At 39.3% G+C, this 21,246-nt stretch overlaps 1 protein-coding gene across 2 annotated transcripts in view; it reads left to right on the top strand.

The window, feature by feature from the left end:
• The window catches only part of GAB1 (GRB2 associated binding protein 1), a 94,982-nt gene that overhangs the window by 57,937 nt on the left and 15,799 nt on the right, over positions 1 to 21,246 (top strand). For both annotated transcript variants that reach the window (XM_062493919.1, XM_062493918.1), the window contains exons 3-6: positions 9,084 to 9,297; positions 16,266 to 16,867; positions 19,207 to 19,292; positions 19,499 to 19,802. In XM_062493919.1, the coding sequence (XP_062349903.1) occupies positions 9,084 to 9,297; positions 16,266 to 16,867; positions 19,207 to 19,292; positions 19,499 to 19,802 (1,206 nt within the window). The remainder of the gene's footprint in view (positions 1 to 9,083; positions 9,298 to 16,265; positions 16,868 to 19,206; positions 19,293 to 19,498; positions 19,803 to 21,246) is intronic.

The following is a 21,246-nucleotide window of genomic DNA, read 5'->3' as shown; positions in this document are numbered from 1 at the left end:
TATCGATAACTTCTCCCCATTGTACTCTCATTGCATGTTTCATCTTTGGCATTTTAGCTTTGGCTGAATTACTCCAACACCTTTACTTCACACAACTGAGAGTTGATAGTACTGTCTGTTTTATGGGTTTAGTGATGCCTTGCAGTGTATTGAGGAAGAATTAAAAAAAAGGGAAATGGGAAAATCAGTTGCTGAGTGTTTATTGCCAGGTTCTTATTTTTCCAAGATGAATCTGCCTGCCAAAAGAAGAGCAGGTTGTAAATGTACTTTATAAAATCTGTATTCACCTGCAGTTTATTTGGGGAAGTTAAAGAGCAGGTGAAGTTCAGACAGTAAAACCACACTATTATTTCAGTCTGGAGCTAAAAAAAAAGGAGTATGGGGCATAACCAATCTTTCTATTAGCCTGTGGAAGCAGAAGATAGTTTTCTTTGAAGCTGGACAAAATGTCTTTTGCCCAACTGATTAAGGGTTGTGAGAGTGCTGTCAGTGGCATCCTTTGCTCAATCAAGAACTAGGGACACCACTGCCCTATTGCTCCTGCTGAGGTTCATTTAGAAATCCAGGAGCATTGCCTCCTTGGATTTATAAAGAAAAAAATTTCAAGATGCCAGTGGCTAGTGCTATTAGAAAACAAGTGTGGAGTTGTGGCTTTGGTGTTGGGATGAACGAGGGAGAAAGAGTACTGCTCATAGCAGTAGAGAGACCAGAAAAATAGAGCTCAGAGTAGCTCTGAGCTGCTCCTTTCATACATAGCAAAGACTCAGTGATTTCTGTGATGTAAAGTTCTGGTTTATTTCATTAGAAATTATTTTGAGTATTCATTTTCACCTAATGCTTTGTTTTGATCTTCCAAGTAGCAATTGATGTTACATTTGTATTTGGACAGAGCAGATAAATTTATGTTCTTCAATGGTATTTACAAGCATTGAGTGTTCACATTTCTGGTTGCATTATAGTGTAGTGTAATCTGTAATGATTGCATTACAGTTACAATAAATGCAATATTTGTCTTTTTTCTTTCAAGATAGTTTTCATAGTGATTTAGGTATTTTAAACTTAAACAAGACAGAAACAGGAAGGAATTTTTGTTTTAAATAAGGTAAATAATTCTTTTACTTTTAGAAATAAATTCCTGGGTACTTTTTATGTTTCATTCAGCTAATGCTTCTTGTTTTCAAATGAAAGCTGTAAAACATTTCTTTCTGCAGCATCTTCGTGTTTAAAACATGTGCAAAGTTGGGGGGCACCACCCATGAGCATTGGGTTTGGGTTTGCCACGGAGTTTCATACTACACTTTTAGCATTCATGTTTTACTCTGTAAGATGATGGTATAATAGATCATCTAGAGGTTAAAATGGAACTATCAGGCAAAAATGTGTCACCAGTGTTTCATTTGAACTCTAGTGACAGAGAATCTGAAAGGACCTGATGGGTCATGGCTATTTTGTGCCTGCTGCTGTGGAGATGTCCTCTGAAATACTGTGTCTTGAACTTTCAGAAGGATGAGGATAAATGTTTAAAGAAAGGTAGAAATAGAGGAAATATGTTTTTAAAAATGACTGATGAGAAGAAAGATTGAAGGATTTTTTTTCTCCGCTGTTTATAAAATATTAAGGGAAGAACTGACTTTCAAAAAATAAAATAAAATAAAAAACTGTGATAAATAAGACATAGATCCGTTGTTACCTGGAGATAGAACTTCCTTTTTTCTCAGGGAGTGATGTAATGATAAAGAAAAGCCTTAGAAGGATATCTGAGAACAGGCTGTGAAAGTCCTTCCCTAGAATTTAATAGACATCTGTGATGAATGTTTCATATGTGATCCAGCTCCATGTTTCTGTAATTTAGTGAATTGCGTGCTTGGCAGAGCAGGGAAAGGAGGAAATGATCTTACTATATGCAAACATGTTACTTGCATGTATTAATTTGAATAAAGATAGCAGTAGCAAAATAAACCAGGAGAAATATCAAGGTAGAGAAGAAGAAGGGGAAAGGGAAGAACATGATGTTGAAATCTACAATTACATTCACACAAATAATAAAATGTGGTGGAAAAGGTTTTAGTCATCTTAAGGACCATACAATGAAGGAGCTGCAGCTTGCTTTAAACATGATGCTTTCAAAATTTCTGTTCAGGCTGCTGCTGTCTGGTGTATGCCCTCTTACCTTTTTGCCTTTGGAGCAATAAAATTATTTTTGGGTAACCATGCTTTTTTAAAATGATGTTCTGATAATCCACACTCTGAAGGTTGATCACAGCTTGGGTGCAATACCAGAGACTGACAGGATGAACATAGCTTCACCTTGCCATCCTGACTCCTTGTCTTTGATAAATAAATAGTGGGTATTAGAGATGTTTAGGGTGGCCTTCCTGCATGAAGGGTCTGCTTGTAAGAAATAAAAACCGTTTTCCTTTGACAGCTTTAAAAAGTTGATGACAGGGCCTGGCACACTTGGCAAAGCAAAATCACCATCCCAATAGCACGTGTTGAATATTTGACACCTTGGTCATTAAAACGCTCAAAAGTGAGCAGGAATAGCTGAGCTTCTAGATGAAGGAAGGGAGGATCTGGTAGAGCATAAAGAGAAATGCAAGGACAGAATAATAAACTTAAAAAATTTGCAGTAAGTTTGCACCATAGAGATTATGTACATAATGAAGAGGTGATTTTGTATGTTTCAGATACAATTAGCTAGAAAGAATTGTTGGCTCAAAGGTGATATCCCAGAAGGATGGGTAACTGATGACCTGGAGTGCAGTAAAAATAACAAAAGAACTGTGTTAAGCATTAGGAGAGGAACCCTCCAGAGGAGGGTTGTGGGTCTGTTGTCACACCAGCCAGGCAGTAGGTTTAGAAGGAATAGTGACACAAAGCCATCTCTTGTGTAAAGGCTTTCTTGGTTGCTTACTTGGAGTAAGTTTGGGGCATAATGGCCACCGAGACATACAAATATGATTTTTTTAAAGGGTGGAATTACTGAGAGGAAGGTGATGATAGACTGTGAAGAATGATGCTAGAGCTTTCTAGCAAAATTGCATAGGAGTAATCAGGAGTTTGGTAGAGCTGGCAGCTGGTAGCTCGAGCTGAGGTGATCATTGCTTGTTATTCAAAGGAGAAAGAGAGGGCAGCAGACAGGACTAAGATGTCTTCTGCTCCAGATGATGTAGTAAAGGATCAGCTGGTTAAGTGACATGATGATGATGAATAGAGCACAAAACCTGCAACAGTAGGTCTTCCCTTACAAGAAGTGAGGCAAAACCATATATATTTTAAAAATAATTCGCTATCAGAGGTATGATCAGAATCTTAATCTCAAGCATTTGTGGTCATTATCTTAAGCTGACAGCTGCATGTTACAGAATTTCACGTGGAAGATGATTCTGCTCTTTCTTGAAAAATAAGCTGAGTGTATTATACCTAGTAATTAATTTAATTTTCTCTTGTTCCTGCTGGACACCTCTTGTGCTATTAGCATTACTGTAGAGCTGCTGGGAGAAGGATTGGAAAAGTGTTTTGCAGGTTGTTATCCCGTGAGTCGTGAGGTGCTGGGAGGCAGCACATGGAATGATGGAAGCCTCTCTGGAACACAGGGATACCTACGGTCCAGGCACAGAACTGGAGCCCCAGCTGGGGAAAGTCACCATGTGGTCAGAGCAGCATGCCCTGCCCAGGAAAGCTCTGGGCCTATTTGGTGAAGGAAAAGAATTCCTAAGCTTTTTAGTGTGGTGAGCTGCTCTGTTTCTCTTCATGAGCACCTACAGAAGTTAGTCTATAACAGACCCCTTGATTATTTTTCCTGCATCACCCAGCCTGTGTGCCATCTGAGGATGGGGAGAATAGGCTACAGATGTTTCTCTTACTTCTCCTTTTAAATTAATAGTCTTAAAAAAAAAAACTGCAGGTGGGGAGGGGGAGTCAATTCCAAGTGCAAATGCTTTTGGTATTTTCAAATTTTACATGGGTAACCAAAAGTGCAGTTTAATATTACACATGAACTGCAGATAGTGAGAACTAAATTTTACATGTTAGCTCTGAAAGCTGGAAACTTCAGCGTTTGATGGAACCTGGAACAGTCAGTCATGTTTCTGGTTTGGATGCAGCAGGCAGGGTTGTCCTGGACATATGTGCCAAGCTGAATTCTTCATTCCTTTAATAGGGTATCATGTTTATCTTCAGAAAGAGAGAGATGCTTTGAGGTTATATTAAACTAAGAAAATAGACCTATGAAATGCGTAGGAAGTTTTTATTAGAGCATTTTAAAAGACTTTCTCTGGGTGTAGCAGGTTCAGTATGGAGCTTTACTGCATAGATTTCATATTGATGCCAAGCTAATCACTTAATGCCAAAACCCAAATCCATGCTCATGTGTCTGTGCCCCTTCTGGGCTGGATCTGGCTCTAATCTATCAAGTTAATGTGTGAACAGAGCAAGCATACACATGCTTGTGCTCTGTATGTGCACACGTGGCCCTTTGATTCCAGGATCTCTCAGACAAACACAGTTCAGCTGAAGTGATGAAGGTTTTGATTTGCTGTTTGTTTTTAATTATGGCTCTTACTATTCTATCTGTGAATTTTTGCACAAAGTTATTGCTCTGATATTTTGTTGGCCACTGGTTATTTTAATAACACCTGCATTACAGTAAGTGGATGGAATGAAACATCTAAGAAGAAGAATCATGCCATTGCACATCTGTTGTTGATTCACTGTTGCAATGGAAAAATCCCATTTCTGTTTTCATTTTTCTACCTACAATGTGCAAAGAATGCATTCTCTTACTTTGATTGCAATTTTGACATTTAAACTAATGCATGCTGTAATGAGGCTCTGTTTTGTTCACTATGAGAACATTTCAAGTTTTTGCATAATTAGAATATTAGAATTAATTAGAATATTAAGAGACTGCACATCATAGTGTGGCAAACAATTTAATTTCTGCTTTCATTTAAAAAAAAACAAACAAAAACCAAAATATAAACCAAATCCTAAGTGGGAACTCCCACACTCAGATTTTCTAGGTTGTACACAAAGCACAGTTATATAGGAACTTGTGGAATAAGAAGCTTGATGTAGTAAGAAGGAAGAAAGTGGAGGTTATTCTTGTTCAGAAAATGCTCTTTTTGCCTCATTATTTTCATAAGCTACAAAAATGGCTATGAGGAAAAAAGTATAAATTCTAGTGAAAATGAAGCCTATAACTGCTCATAACAAGCCAGCTGAGAAAAGATAAAACTCTCGCCCTGTTTTGAGAAAGCTGCTTGTTCTAGCTGTACTGAATGTAGGAATTATAAAAACAAAATAGGATTCTTGTTAGACTCATTTGCATGTTAAATATTCTGGCTGTTTTTCCAGCTCCCAATTATTTCAAAGCAGCCCAAGTGTCTGAGCTCTGGGAACAAACCAAATGACTTAGAACACTCTTTGGTGTGCAGATGACCCCTTCCCTAAAAATCTGCTAGTCCAAAGTGGAGCAAGCTGATGATTGTACTCTTTGAAATCATAATGGGCTGCTGGGAGAGAAACTTTCCTTCTATCAACTTCAGGAGTACGTGGCTGAAGAGAGCATTTGAGAGGGTGCAGATAGGCAAGCAGCCTTCATTTGCTCAGTGATGAAAGTTTTAACATTACTGCTTCCCTCGTAGTCAAATTTGAAATGGCATCAATGCATAAAGCAAAACTGAAGTGCTTTAGACCAAGTTCAGTAGGTGTTTAAATATGGCATTAGCCCACACTATTTAACACATACAAAATGCCTGTATGAGGATGGATTTCAGATCAGAAATTTGGTATTTTAATAGTTAAAGTTCTGTGTGCTGGAAGAAAAATAATACAACCCTCAACCAAACCACACAAACACCAATCTCAAACAAACCCCACACAGATCTGCAGGAGGATCAGGGATTTTATCAAGTATTATCTGTGTCAAAATAAATGAGGCAAGTCATCAGAAGGAAAGTGTCCCTAACGATCCATTAACATTAATGGGCTCCAAATCCTTGCTCAGGGAACAGATCACAGAGCTTCCAGACAGCTGGACAGCATCACCTTGAATATTCAGTTACAATTGAAAGGGAGAGGTTAGGAAAGGAACAGAATGAATCATTGTTATGTCTTTGTAAATCAGTAAGTGTGTCCCAGACTATTTTTTTTTTTATGTGCTTTGTGTGCAATAGTTAGTTTCCCTTCTCAGGAAGGAAAAAGTAGCAGAGCTAGGAAAGGTGAGGATAAAGGGAAACCAGATGTGCAGTGAAATGGCTTCTGCACTAGGAAAACTTAAGCAGCACCAACTCAGTAAAAACTACAACAAAGTTGTGTAAAGTTGGGAATGAATAGGAGGCAATCGTTCATAGTTTCTTTGAAGATGGGAGCTGAAATATATGAAGTGAAACTATCAGGCAGTGGGTTTAAAAGGAAGCAGGTTTTCATGTCGTGTGTAATAAGGTGTGGACCTCACTGCCACAGGATGGTAGTAAAGGTCACAAATATAAAGGCACTCAAAGAAGTAGGAGAAATTCAGAGAATAGTGTGTCACAGGTTGGTCAGCAGAGGCTGTGGAAGCAGCCTCTGTCATGGGGTGCCCCAGAAGCTGCAGCAGTACATCAGACTTTGTGGATATATTGGTCTTCTTTCAGATTTCTTGGTTTTATTTTGCCCTGGAAAGACAACTTCCTTGAGTGTCGCTACTCTTCCTGGGAATGCTAGTACGTGGTCTGTTTAATTGTGTCAGGTCACGTAGGCATCTTACCTGTGCCTGTTGGCACTCCTGGCTGCATGAGGGTTGGCTGACACACCCATCTGCCCTGGAAGCCCCAAGGATATCCTGTTTGATTTCTTTTTTTCTTTTTTTTTTTTTTCCCCTCGTGTGAACCTGGCACCGAGCAGCTCCAATGACATGAAGGTTGTGCACAGCCAGGGCCCAGGAATGGGGTGGGGATTGTGGCACAGGGAAGCTCTTGAGGATCTCATCTCTTAGTGTGGTCAAAGAATGATGTATTTGGCAAGAAACTTTTCTTCCCCATTCTTACTGGTGCATAAATTTACTTGTATTCCTCAGTTCTGCAGGCGACAGGGCAGGGAGCTGCTTGTCCTTTTTCCCACCACCACTTTTCCAGGAACAAGAAGTATGTTCCTGGTAGGTCCATTCAGGCACTTCTCTGTTCCTGCTGTTGAACCCCTGCATTAGGGGAAATCAAGACACATTAGGAGGTGCCTCAGAGAGGCTCCTTCAAGCTCTTGAATTTCATAAGTGATAGAAAATTGTTCATGTTTTTATTTCAGCATGTAGAAAATAGACTACTTTTTTAGTAGAAAATAGACTACTCTTTTGCTTCCAAGTACTGTTGTATTTGAAAGGAAAAGAGAAGTGACTCTAGAATACAAATAAATAGGAAGTGCATAGGAATGATAAAGACAAGGGTATTTAAGTAAACATTGCCTATTTTAAGAAACAATTTTCAGGAAACAATCAATGTTATGAATTTTATCTTTTTTCCCCCATTTTTCTAAACCATATGACGTAGTCAGGAATTTTCAGGAATATGTGTTTCAAGAAATGTAATGTATAAAGATTTTATGAACTATAAACATCTCTATACTATTATTTATCTGAACTGGGTGCATCCATTTGTTTTTGTGTGTGATCCCTCAATACAGTCTGGTTTTTCCTTTCTTCTGTTAACTAGTTTGATGAATAGGTCAGCCACAACCCTTCATAATAACTTTTTTTAGGCTATCCTACCTTTTCAGGTAGGTTGAGTTGAGGAATTTTCATACACCTAGACTTCTTCCACCCACATGGTGGGTGTGGTGGGATTTAATTTCTGAGCCTGTTTAGGTGCCATGGGAGTTCAAAGCGAGTGCTGCTATTTCCATTTCCATGTCTAAGTCCCTTGTGCCTGGTGTACACAGAACTGGAAGCAGGAGGGCTGTGTTCTGGGCTGCTCATCTGGTTTTTCCCAGGGTTGTGTTGGGAAGCAGAAACTGAATGAAGCCACTTTGTAGTGCATAGATGGCCTGTAAGCCTGACAGGAGCAGGAGCATTGGATAATACTATGTTCATTTAAACAATGCTAATAATCAGTGTCCATTCTTGGGATGTGCAAATTGGAATGTACAATGAGTTGCCAGGGAGCCTTGATAATTGGGAAACAGTTTGCTTAATTATGTTGTTCTTAGTCAATGTGTCATTAAAACAATGAAAAACCAAATGATTGTTTTAACGTTTGATGGTGTCGATATTTTCTGGTTTCGCAGATAATTTAATAGTCTGGATGCATGTATTTGAAAGGAAAAAAGAAGTGGATAAAAATTATAAAGATAAAGATAAGGTTATTTTAAAAAAAAAACAAACACTGTGCAACACCTCCTCGCCCCCCACCACCCCAAAAGAAATCCAAACGAAGCCAAAACAAAACAACAAAAAGAACTCAAAACCAAACCCAACCACAACTGCTTAATTTATTGAACAACAACAAAAAATTAGGGTACATAATCAGGGGGCTTAGTGGAACATGTTACCTGTTGTACATTTGCATTATTGTTGTAGCTGTAAGGGATCTTCCATTGCAAAAGCAACAGTTTGCCTTTTGATTTTCAGCTATTGAGAGTGGCCAGGTCTTGTCTGGTGACTAATCTCAAACACTGAAGTGACCTTGGTTAAAAAGAAATGAATACTTGCAAGTTCTGACTCAGGTTGCCACGTTCAAGTAATAACTTACGGGCCTTTGTCTGCTCTTGATTAAAACAACAGATTTGTGTTTTTAGCTGTATTACAGCAGCTGTCAGCATCTTTGTTCTTTCTGTGGCCAGAAAACTGGTTAAATAAGTCATTAAATAAAGCACAACCTCTGTTTCCAAGGTTTACTTAAGAAACTGATTGCAGTTGGAAAATATCAAGATTGATCTATAAATGTAAGTACCCTGAAACAAACATCAAATCCAGTTGTTCTCATGTCCAATTTCACAAATTTGAACTAAAACCTGAGATTTTTTGCATCCTCTGTTAATGATTTTCATTTCTTAGTGTTGGAAAACTGTTTCTTCACTGTATAAAAAATTCTATGCTTCTGTGTTTGCAGATGCTGTGAAGCCACCAGTTAGCTCTTTACAACCATCTGCTGAGTTACCCTTGCCCATCAGCACTTCACCACCTTCCATGCAAGCAGAATCTTCCCTTCCTTCTCCTTACCGGCTTATTAACGTCCCCCCTCTGGAGCCTTCCTCTGGTCAAGAAGATCCTCAAGACTACTTACTGCTAATAAACTGTCAAAGTAAAAAACCTGAACCTATGAGGTAAGTGACTTTTGTTTCTTAATGACATTTATTTGTGTTACAGGGCGAGGATGTTTGTGCTGAACCCATTTTTTTATTGCCGAGACACTGAGCATTTGGATGCACATATCTACACAGGGAAGCTGCCTGTAACTTTTCCTTCTTTTCTTTCCATGTGTTAAACCTTCTTCTGCATTAGTAAGTTGTTGTATCAGTGCTAGACCCACACTGCATTCTCCAGAAGTGTGGACAGCAATTGCCAACATGAAGTAACAGAGTAATGCAGCAATCCAAGCTTTGCACTGGAGCTTGGAGTGGTGCATGGCACGAAGTACCCTTTCTTTAGCCCCAGTCTGGTCTGCTAAGTCCAGTTTAGTACTAGAAAAAGCTGGAGGAATTTAGCCTTTCTCCCTCCTGGCATTTCGTGCCCCAGTTTTGCCATTTAAAGCTTTCATGCTGATTTTATTATCACTGGCCAGCTTACCACATCCCTGACTACAGTGATCTTCAAGTGGCATTTGTTTACTATTACTAGCATGGTTCGGACTCTCAAACAAGAAAAAAAAACAATTGTTTTAAGATAACTAAGAATGCAGAGGCTAAAAGCACTCAGTTTCCTTATCCTGATTTTCAGCTTTTTCCAAATAAGAGATATTTAAAAGGAAACTCAAATAAGCTTTATTTTTACTGAATAAGGAGTACCTACACAGTCACTTCTCTAGAGAAGCTTGCAGTAGGAAATTTGAAGGAAAAATTTAGAACTTCTACCTAATTAAATCTCTATTTATTTCTCCATCTGCTACTTCTAAGTTAAATAAATGCACAGCATCTCCTGCATAGGAGGATATGATATTCATAGTAGCTACCTGGGAAATGTGATTTTCCAGAGTGGATCATGGTGGCCATTCCTATAGCAGGCTGTCCAGGAACATACTGGAGTCTCTGTCCTCTTTAAAAAAAACTATTTAAAAGAACCACAAATGAACTTGACTGGACAAGCTCCTGAGGAGCTTCACCTGATTCTGAAAGATTTGCTTAGAGGTATTGGAAAAGCTGAACAGATAATGTCCAGAGGTCCCTTCTGACCTTGAGCATTCTGTAGGAGAACCTTATAAATCCCTCTGGCAAACTTCTTTTCTGCAGTAATTTCAAATAAAATCTGCTGGGATATTTCCAGAAAAATTAACAAAAATAATCATATTCTTTTTGTGATTACAGGCAAGTATGTGGAAGGCTGAGGAAAGCTTCCTTTGAGAGTGTTTTCATGAGTTTCATTTCACATGCTTCCTTAGGGCCATACCTTTTAGTGGCAGTGCCTTCTGCACCAACACCTTGATGCTTTGCCAGTCCTACCTGTGCCATGTGCTCTGCACTCCCTTGGCATTTTTTATCTTGCTCTGTTGTGCCTGAGGAGTTTCCTGCTCCATTTACTGATGATTATGTGGTAGAAAAGCATCCACCCTTTACAGCCTTCCTTATAAACAAGGGAATGAGCCTACAGTTCCCCCAGAGTATGGAATGTGCTGGTTACAGGCAGCATGGAATGCCCCAGAACCTCCTGCAGGAGAAGGGGAAACCCAGTGTTGAAGGTTGTAGTGTTTAGTGATGTTTAGAAGCTGATAGTGCTGCAGAGGAATGTCAGTGTTCCTACCAAAAGCTTTTAAGTTTGGTATCACTTCCAGAATGCCTTGGCAGAGGAATTGACTTGGATTTCAGTGGCCTGCCCCATCAGAAATGTGCCTGAGTGCCCATTCACTTGTGCAAGGGGCAGGCTCAGAGCAGAGTTTTACCACCACAACATGAAGGTGTTTTTAGGAATTATGAAGGTTGGAATGTGTAATTGACCTTCTGACCTGACTTCCCCAGTTATGTGATGTGTGGGATAAATAGAGTCTCAGGAGACTGTAGAAGAGGTCACAAAATGTGGCAAAGTGTGGAGTCCATGATCAGCCTGCAAAATTTCATTGGTGGCACAGGGGAGAAGGTACTGGGGAAGGCAAAAGGTCCAGTGGAGATAAAACCCCTGGTGAACTGAAAGAACAGAACAAAATCTTTGTGAGTGTAGAGGTTGTTTAAATAAATGATGGCTTTATGGGAATATTTGAAGACATTGACATTATGATTATTTGGATATTATATCAGCTTAGTTTATTTTCTGTGACTAAATAATTGTGTCCTTTCATTAAGAAGGCTGTGATAGGGAAAATTCAGAATAACAGTTGTGCTGGACTTTCAGTTCCACCTAAAAGGACTGCCAATGTTTTATGTCTGGTAACGTAGGTAAAATGCTGGATTTAGGACAGAGTATAGAGCATATAGACATTTTCCTGTGGAATGAGAGATTTGTGTATCTGTGTAGCACATTACTAAGATGATTAGCAAGAGTGCACTCTATCTCAATCCACATCCTGACAGGCAAAGAGGAAAAATTAAATGGCTGCATCATTTTCCTATTTTCCAGGCTTGGAACAATTTATCTGTGTATTTCATACAGGCTTAGTGTAAAGTACAAGGCTTAATAGCTGTAATTAAGCAGGCAAGTACTGTTACTTAAATGTTTTCCCTTTACACTTAAAAATTACCAATATGCAGAGGGAACATTTTCTCTTCTGTTTCTGCATGTTACTTTACAGGTAATCTGGGAACCACTGAAATTTATTTCAAGGCTTTGAGGTTCTTTTCTGGGTGAGATGGGTTACTGAAACATAGATGTCTCTGAGTCGCCTCTTTGGGATTTTTGAGAATTGTAGAGTTTCAGACCTAGCAAATAGTTATTAAATGCTCCATTACAGTATCATAGAGTGCACCACATACTGTTGTGGGAATGTCTTGCATGCAGCAATTGCAGCTGTAACTATCATTCAGTATTTCGTCTAAAAGAGTTTCATGCTCTGATTACTGCTGACTTAAGAAAGAGCATTGCTTCACTGTAGCATTTAGGGAGATTTTAAGGTTTGTGTTTGGATCCTAGATAAGAAAATGCAGCCAAACATTGCCTCCAAATCCCTTATGGTTCTGGCTCATTCCAGAGGTGTATTGAAATACTAAATGCTGTCTTCCTCATCTTTCCTATGTGTATGAACCAGCCAAGGGTCTCCTTTTCTCTCAGAAGAAGGGCAGGAATACCTGCTATTAGAAGACTTTGAAAGTAAAAAGATTCCACAGCAGTGAGTGAACAGTAGCCATTCTTGGAACACGTGTGAGAAATTAATCACAGAGCCATTAACTTGCCTGAAAACATTGTTTGTTTGAGACTCATTTTGCATGGTGTTCTGTAAGTTTTAACAGAAAAACTGTGTAACTTTGGCTTCCATTTTCTGGAAAGAGGTCTGGTTGTTACTTATTTTTATGTCTACCCTGGTTTTTTTCTATGCTTGCTGTTGCTGTCCCAGATTGCTGGCACACAAGAGCAATTTTGCTGCCATTTTGTTCATAATAATTCTGTTTAATCAGTTGTATTGATTCCTGCGGGTGGGAAAAGAATCAGATGAAAAGGATGAGTGGTCAAGCCAGCCTGAACAATTTATTTGCAAAAATGAGATGATTACCCCTCAGACTAAACCACTTGATAAATCTTTTTTCCTGGCTCTCTGTCAACAAATGGTTGTTAGTATGTGGAGGCTGCCTTTTTACTGGGCTCCCCTTGTCTCACTGCCCCACCTCCTCTCCTTGCATCTCAGTGCCCAGTCCTTGTAGGTCAACAGGCTGGACAGTTTTCATTCCTTGATATGTGGAAAGACATGGCCAGTCCTAGCACTGAGTACAGGACAGTTTGGCCACTTACCATGATTTGCACATATGTGATGCACACGTGTGATAACATTGAATTCGTGTCATAGTCATCCTCTGCTTATAAAGGGAGGAGTTATTGTGTTGCATCCAGCTTTGCCATTATTTTAAACTGCCGTGTAAAAACACTTTAATGCTTATTATTGTCGTAGCTAATTGTTAATGGAATATTTAAGACAATTGATTTTTTTTTAATTGAGCTTTACTAAAGGGAAAAATTTAAATTCTTAAAGTTCAGAAGTAATATTAAAAAAAAAAAAAAACCCTCAAACCAGGAGTACAGTCTGTTCCTGTCAATTATGCACTGTATGTTTTCAGAATGGTATATGGTGTTCTTATCATGATTTATGGTTATTGCTGACTTTTAAAAATAGTTAAATTGCTGAGGCTGAATTCCCTGGCTTCATTTTGGCATAAACTGCTTTCTTTGTTTCAATGTTTTCAAACTTTCAGTTGTGCAAAATCAGATTGCTTACAACCCATTCACATTTTGAAAACTATTTCAGTAGATTAAGATGTTGAGTCCAGAAGATTACCTTCAAAATTGTGAATTAAATCATAAATTCCCTCTTGTAATAAGAAATGTAAAAGCTGTTTCCAACAGCTAAGCAAATGACAGACCTGGCTGCCTCGTGTCATGGTTTTTGAAAGCCTTCTGTTTGCACAAGTGCTTGTGGTCAAGAAAGAAGAAGCATCATTCACTTAGACCCAGAAAAACTCCTATATTTAAGAAGGATAGTGTTTGTTGCTTGCATTTCGTGGGTAATCCTTAGGCTCTAGCATTGTAAATACGCTGTTGTTCAATTTTAAACTTTGTTTATATATTCCTGTATGTTTTTGTAAGATAAATGTAGTGTTTGTTTTACTCCTGTAGTTTTAGATTTTTTTTTCTTTTAAAGTGTATCCTAGTGAACTAGAACTAATAATTTTGGTTCTGCAATTGATTGTCAGTGTCCAAATTCTCTTGGCTGCCCACTTTATTTTTATAGTATAAAAATTGGAGATCCCAATCCCTGCCGTATTTGCTCATGTGAAAAACATTTGAATTTTTCCTGGGATTTTGGACTAAATGGATATCATAGAACTAGGAGAGTATATCTAGAAAGTGAGGAACTCCTCAATCAATCCTTTGAATAAAGAGGAAGGGCTGCAGTAGGGGCTGAGCTCAGAGTGTTCACAATTTATTATGCACTCTGTAACCTCATGTGCTTCCTTCAGTCCTATGTGCTCTATTTTTTGCAAGTGTTTTAAACCAGTGGTTCATGCACGAATTTTTGAAGCTCTGAAGCAAAGAGCTCTGAGACAACTGTTAACAAGGAAGAGAAATATATATTAATGGTCAACATCATGAGGAACGTAGGAAGTTTTACCTCCTTGGTTGTGCTAAGAACAAGTAATGAGAAAATTCTCTTCTTTGTGGGGAGGTCAATTAAACTAAATGCAGATTAAAGTTCAGAGTTACCTGGAAACCAGTTCTGACCAGTGACGGAACTGAAATCTGTGTTTGAGATAGTAGCCAGAGCAAAATTCTATACTTCTAATGGAAAAAATGCTAAAACAGTAAGAATAAGCTGATAGGAAAAGGTGATAAAATTGAAGTGCGAGCTGTGATAAGCCTCTTGTTCTGATGGAAGATTGCATCTTTGTCTGTTAAACAGAGCAAAAACCAGTTGGTGAGGTGAATAACATTTATCTTGAGTGCAGACGTCCGTTCCAAGCTGATTGTGTTGGTTCCCTTGAGAGCTGGCAGAGGCACTTTGGGGGTGATTAATTGGGTTTAGATGGATATCTAAGAAGAACAGATTGTGTTTCACACAGTCTCCATTCCTCTGATGACTGGAGAGGGAACCTAAATGAATAGCTTAACTGGATTCCTTTTTCCTCAGGTTGCTAGAACCCTGGGAGATAAATCCAGCTGTCCCTTAAGAAAGTTTCATACAAACTCATTGACAAATGAAATGTGAATAATAAATGTTGGTTATGATAACTTTGAGGTGCAGAGCCTGTTAAATAAGGGGTGGAATGCTTCTTGTGGTCGTGGGTGTACTTTATTTCTGCATTTTATTCCTCAAAAGTTTTGGAACCGTGTGGAAAAGTTGTGGAGCAGTTGCTTAGTAGAGCTTACTAATAAGAGTTGTATTGCAGGTATTCACTGATACTCATGCATGCTGCAATACTTACATATGCATGTATAAATTAACACAATAGTATGATATTGAGGTAATGAAAATATGTTTGATCAAAAAGTGTATTATGGACTTCCTTAACTACACCACTAACATCTCCTGTGTTAGTATTTTGCGACTGTTTTGACTTTCATTTAAGCAAGACTGATAACAGAATTTCTCTGCCTGGAGCACAGTAAATGGGTAGGTTTAGAAAGGAAATCAAATTATTTTAATGTGATTACATTCCACGTAAATTTACTGGTAGTGGTTAGTACCAGTACTTCTCATAAAAGAATTTCCTAAGAAATCAAAAGTAAACTGCTCTGCAGCTTTATCTAACACCACCTTCATTTGCTTTCAAGACAAAAGCTCTCTGTTGTACATGCAACCTATGGATTTTTTTCCCCTCAAAGAACATACTCTTTTCCTCCTACTTGTGATCTTATCTCTTCTTTCTCTTTTCCTTACATATTTCAAACGAGTTTTATATGGTCAGTATAACTTTAGACAAGCATTTAGGGGGGTTACAAGCAATCATATTTTTTCTCTTGACATTTTTCTCATTAATTCTTTTTGATTGGAACGAGCAAGTACTGGAAATCCAAGAATTGAGCATCTCATTTTTACCTTTAACAGTGCCAATAAAGTGCTGCTAGTTTGCAGCATGAGTTAAAAAAATAGTAATTAAAAAGCCTCCAGCTGCCAGACAAACTTGGCTTCAAACTGGCATCCTGAAAATCACTTGCTTTATGAAACATCAACCTGTTCTGGAGCTGTTGATAAAGCTGCACAGTTGTGCTGTGTATTTCACGTGCATGGATTTATATGAATGTTGTTACTTAGTATCCCTGGGTACTCCTGTTTGTTTAATAATTGAGTTCCTGCATCTCATTTAATAAAAAAAAAAAAAAAATTGGAAGACACTGGTAGACTTTTCAGTTGGTTACATGATAAACGCTGTGTTTACAATTCGCAATGTTTGTTTTTCTCTGTGGGTTCACCAACATTCTAATCTCGCAATCTCACATGTAGATCTCATGCTGACTCTGCAAAATCCAGCTCTTCAGAAACAGACTGCAACGATAACCTGCCCTGCCACAAAAACCCTGCTCCATCAGGGAGCAAGCACGCTGTGAACGGCTTCTTCCCGCAGCAGGGCGTCTACGACTCCCCGCCTTCCCGCTCCGCGCTGACGCTGGCAGACTCCAGCCTCTACAACCTGCCTAGGAGTTACTCCCAGGATGTTTTGCCCAAGGCAGCGTCCCCATCCAGGACTGATGCCGAAGGAGAGCAGCATGTTTTCAGTACTCCGTCAGCGACGTCCTTAGACGCACAGATGAGGCACATCTCCATTAGCTACGACATTCCCCCCACACCCGGAGGTACTTACCAGATCCCACGGACTTTCCCAGAGGGAACGTTGTCTCAGACTTCAAAACTGGAGACTATTCCAGACATCCCTCCACCTCGGCCACCCAAACCTCACCAGGCTGCGGATCGATCTCCCGTGGAAAGCTGCAGCGTCGGCCGCACCGCTTCCGACACGGACAGCAGTTACTGCATCCCTGCCGCGGGAGCGCCGCCCTCGCGCAGCAACACCATTTCCACGGGAGATCTGAACGTCTTCCGCAAAGGTCGGTATTCCCTGCGCTGTCCTGGCGAATTTTGTCTCCGGCTGTGTGGTCTAAACGATGCGAGGGGGCATTCCTAGGCTGTAGGAACAAGTTTAGCCCCCTCGCAAAGTTCACCGTGTTTAAAATACGTAAGAAAAAGGGAAGGAGAATATCGCGTTTTATTCTTCTTTTTGCCAGGGTTGGGATTAAGTGAAGGAGAGATGGTATTTCTTGTTTGGACTCAGATGTTTATTAATTCTTATCTATATTACAGTGACTTCTACAGCACTTCTAGCTAACAGGCTAAAAATGGAGACATATCTCTCTCTCTCTCTCTCTCTACAAGGCCTTCCAAGGGCAAATTGTCCAGTTAAGAAAAGCCACCCAAACTACCCTTACTCTTAACCCAACAACCAGTCACCTATGGCCTGCAATGCGGACCTTTCCATCCAATCACAAAACATCACCCAAACCCATGAAGAAAAAGGTGAAGAAGGATGAAACCTTTACCCTAAAACCTCCATCTTGCTTTCTATACATTACTATATTCTAAGACCTTAAATCCTAAGTTTTCCACCATGTGATACACACCTCCATTCAAACTACACACCCATGATCTCAGTTCTGTCACTCAGTTTTGGAAGCCTTCTCCATGGCCTCAGGTCAAATGCAGTGTTCTCTTGGGGGTCAGTGCCTGACAGCACAGAAAGCCCAAAATTCTCACTTTCCAGGGTTCCAGCAGGAGACTTTTAAAGGAAACCATCTAAACACCAAAGCTGAGAACGTCTGTAAGGGCTGTATACTGCACTGTGGCATTCAGCCTTGGCTAAAATTGTTTGACGATCTAGACATATTTATTTGGTAATAAGCTCATATAACTGAATTGAATAGAACCATTATCAGTCTTTCAGAATGACCAAAGTGAGCTTAGTGAAGTGTGGTCCAATCTGCAGAAGCTGAGAATTGTTTCATGAAGATCAGTGGGGTATGGTGTATACCCAGAGCCTTGAGACCAACCCTGATTTGATGACCATAGCCACCAGCCTTTCTGTCCAAGTCACAGATATGCTTACTGCAGTCTTTTAGTAAAATTAAAGTTGTTCCTTGTGGCCACCTAAATGTTGGTACTCCAGATGTGCTGTCATGTGTATAGTCTTGTTAACCACTCTTGGGCTAAGGGTTTCATTTTCTTTCAGATTTCTGAAGCAGGTGGGTATTACAGTGTTGTTCTTAAAGTGAAATTTTATACTGGTTTAAATCAATACTAATATTACAGGTGATTTTAAAGGAGAATTGTTTGAAATTGGGGACAAAAACAAGGCTTTTAGAGGAGGCAGTATACAGAATGTATGGGATCATACAGATGCTCAGACACTTTTGTCCTATTTGTCATTCATTTTGTAGACTGAGCATAATATACTTGTGGTTGTTAGTGTTTTAAAATTACAAAGTGTCACCGTGAAAGATCCTTGTTTGCTTTGCTTATTTTCTCTCAGGTTGCTACATTTATAGGTGAGTATTCCTACACCGAACGTGGGATTGCTTCAGGAAAAGTAGTCTTTCTGAAAACACTGTTTAAATTTGGTACTTAAGAGCAGAGTTGTTTATCTTTCCTCTGTGGGGAAAATCTTAAAAAAAACTTCAGAGGTTTTTTTTTCAGGGCAAGGTGGGGATAAACCCCAGAGTTTGCCAAGTTTCTGTGCTGGCATCATGAGCAGGGGCATGCCTGCCACAGGGTAAGGGACGAGCATGGATGAGCAGCATTTGGGAGCCTCACAAAGACCCCTGTCCAGCAAAGAACCAGCCATGGAGCTGAGGACCTGCTTAATGGGGACTGCCAAGAGCCAGGACTCTGAAAAGGGAGAGATCTTTGGTTCTGCAGCAGTCCACTCCAATTGAAAGCCCCTGGAGACCATACTGGGGAGCTGAGAGAAGAGATTCACCTGTTCCTGCAACAGATGGGATCCCCTTGAATAAGCACTTTCCAAGCAAAGGGCATCAGTCAGAAAACCTTTCTCCAGACAATAAACTACGTCATCTGTTTGTTTGCTTTAGAATAGGTTTTTCATGAGGGCCCAGATTCTCTCTTACACCAAGTTCTTACACCTGCTCAACTGAAAGATAGGCTCTGCTGCTTCTTTAAAAGCAAAAAATTCATTTATTTTTTTCTTGCCATGGGAAAATGCCACTGTGAGAGCTTCAAGTTGTGACTGATGAGTGCTAATGTTGTTTGTGAACACAGTCCTCTCAAATATAGATAAATCTGGGGGGCACAGTAAATAACAGCAGACTCTGCATGCCTGCGCCAAGTGACAGGAACAGGGGTGATAAACAGCCACTTTCTCTTCTTGTCTCTTTAGAAATTAGTTCTCAAGACTGTTATGATATTCCACGAACGTTTCTGAATGACAGATCTAATTCATTGGAGGGCTTCCATAACCACTTTGTAAGTATGACTTGATCTGATCAGAGGCAACAGTGACAGTGCTTGAATGCTCTTTGTTCCTGTGTAAGAAAGCAAGCTGTGCAGTGTTTGTGATTTTTCACTTTCAGTAGAATTCATTAATCTGAGCAGATTAGGTTAAAAGACTCATATGATTCATGGCTGATTGCATAACTTATTTTGTTAAAGGAAATATATGTTAATTCTAGAAAAACAGAAGCATGTTGACAGTGGGAAGTGTTTCAAGTGAAGAACTAGATGAAAATTATGTCCCAATGAATCCCAACTCTCCTCCACGACAGCATTCCAGCAGCTTCACTGAACCCATCCAGGAAACAAACTATGTACCAATGATACCAGGCACGTTTGATTTTCCATTATTTGGAAAGCAAGTCCCTCCTCCTGCTCACATGGGTTTCAGGTCCAGCCCAAAGACCCCTCCCAGACGGTCGGTACCTGCTGCAGAATGTGAGCCTCCGCCAGTGGACCGGAACCTAAAACCAGACAGAAAAGGTGAGCAAAACCTCCAAGACAACCTAATTTTTAATCATCTAAGAAAATAACATGGCTCTCTCAACTTCTGCTTAGTGGAAAATTATCATGCTTTCACAAATTATTTTAGAAACAATTTTTGTCCTGTGAGACAGCCGAATCACTGAGGAGCCCTAGGATTATTTTTAACATTATTTAAACGTCACAAAAACAATGCCAAATAAAAGCATAGGTTTAGATTATGTTGCTGTAGTTACTAATGAATAAATGTCACTGAATTCCTAAGATTCAGAAGTGTGTCCTTGTTTACAGAAGACACTTGTGATGCAGAGAGAGAACACGAGGTATTGGGTAGAACACAAATTTATAGCCATAACAATGCTTGGTACAGGATCAGCACACATACTTATTTTAGAAGGCCCCTTTGAATCTATCCTAAAAAATTAATCTCTTAAATCTGGCACGTAATGTATTTATTTTTCCTTAAAATGAGGATTATTTGAGTGATCAGGGTTCTTAAGGAACCAAGATGATTGAGTTGCAATGTGTCTATAAGAGATACTTGTATAGAGAATCCCTAATAAATAGCTTTAATTTTCAAGTTTATCTAAAATGTTTTATCAGCCATCTTACTGGAAATACAGGCAAGTGCTTAAAGAACTTGTTTCCCTACAAAGTTTTTGAGACAAGATAGATAACTTTCTTGTAGAGAGGGAACTAAAGAACATTAGGTCAAATGTCTGCCCTATTTTGCATTTGAGTAAGTCCTATTTTTAATCTTATGTACTTGAAAAAAATTAGTGTTTACATTGAGAATGGCTGACTTCATTCTAGGAAAGCGTGATGGCAAATATTCAGATGATCCAAAATACTCACTAACTGAATACTTTAAATTAGTATTTTTACCACTAAGTGAAAACAGCCTGTAATTAAGGGAAGCAGAGGGTATCACTATGATAGATGAGCTGTGTGAAATGGAAAGTACCACGTTCATTCTGCCTGTCCATCTTCAGAAATTGAGGCATGGCCTTTTTTAATACTTTTGGCCCTCTGCTTGTGTCTAATTGTTTCTGTGCTACCAGACATCAGTTTTGCTTAGTTCTTAAGAAATACTAGACAGGAGATTGATGAAAGTTGACACTGGAAAACATTCTCAGAATAAACTGAACTGAGCTGATTTAAGACATTTTCCCAGACTGGCCATTTTGTGTATTTTACTGGTAAAATGTTTGACTTTCAGAAGTAATAAATGTGTGTGTTGAAAAGCATCTCACTTTTGCTGTTGGCAGTGCAAAGCTGCCACACAGATGTTTGCTGGGGCAGCATGCAGTTGCTCTTGCATCTCTCTTTTTGGAATTGAATTAGTGTTTCACATTCAGAAAGTGGCATGTAAGGCTCCTGCTTTGCTCCCATCCTCAAATGCTTTACAGGTAGAAAGATGTAGCTAATACCAGAAGAAGGACTT

The sequence above is a fragment of the Cinclus cinclus genome, chromosome 5 (assembly GCF_963662255.1).
Source record: "Cinclus cinclus chromosome 5, bCinCin1.1, whole genome shotgun sequence".
NCBI classification, from domain to species: Eukaryota; Metazoa; Chordata; class Aves; order Passeriformes; family Cinclidae; genus Cinclus; species Cinclus cinclus.
Note: the sequence above shows the minus strand (reverse complement) of the source record. Positions and strands in the feature narration are given on the sequence as shown.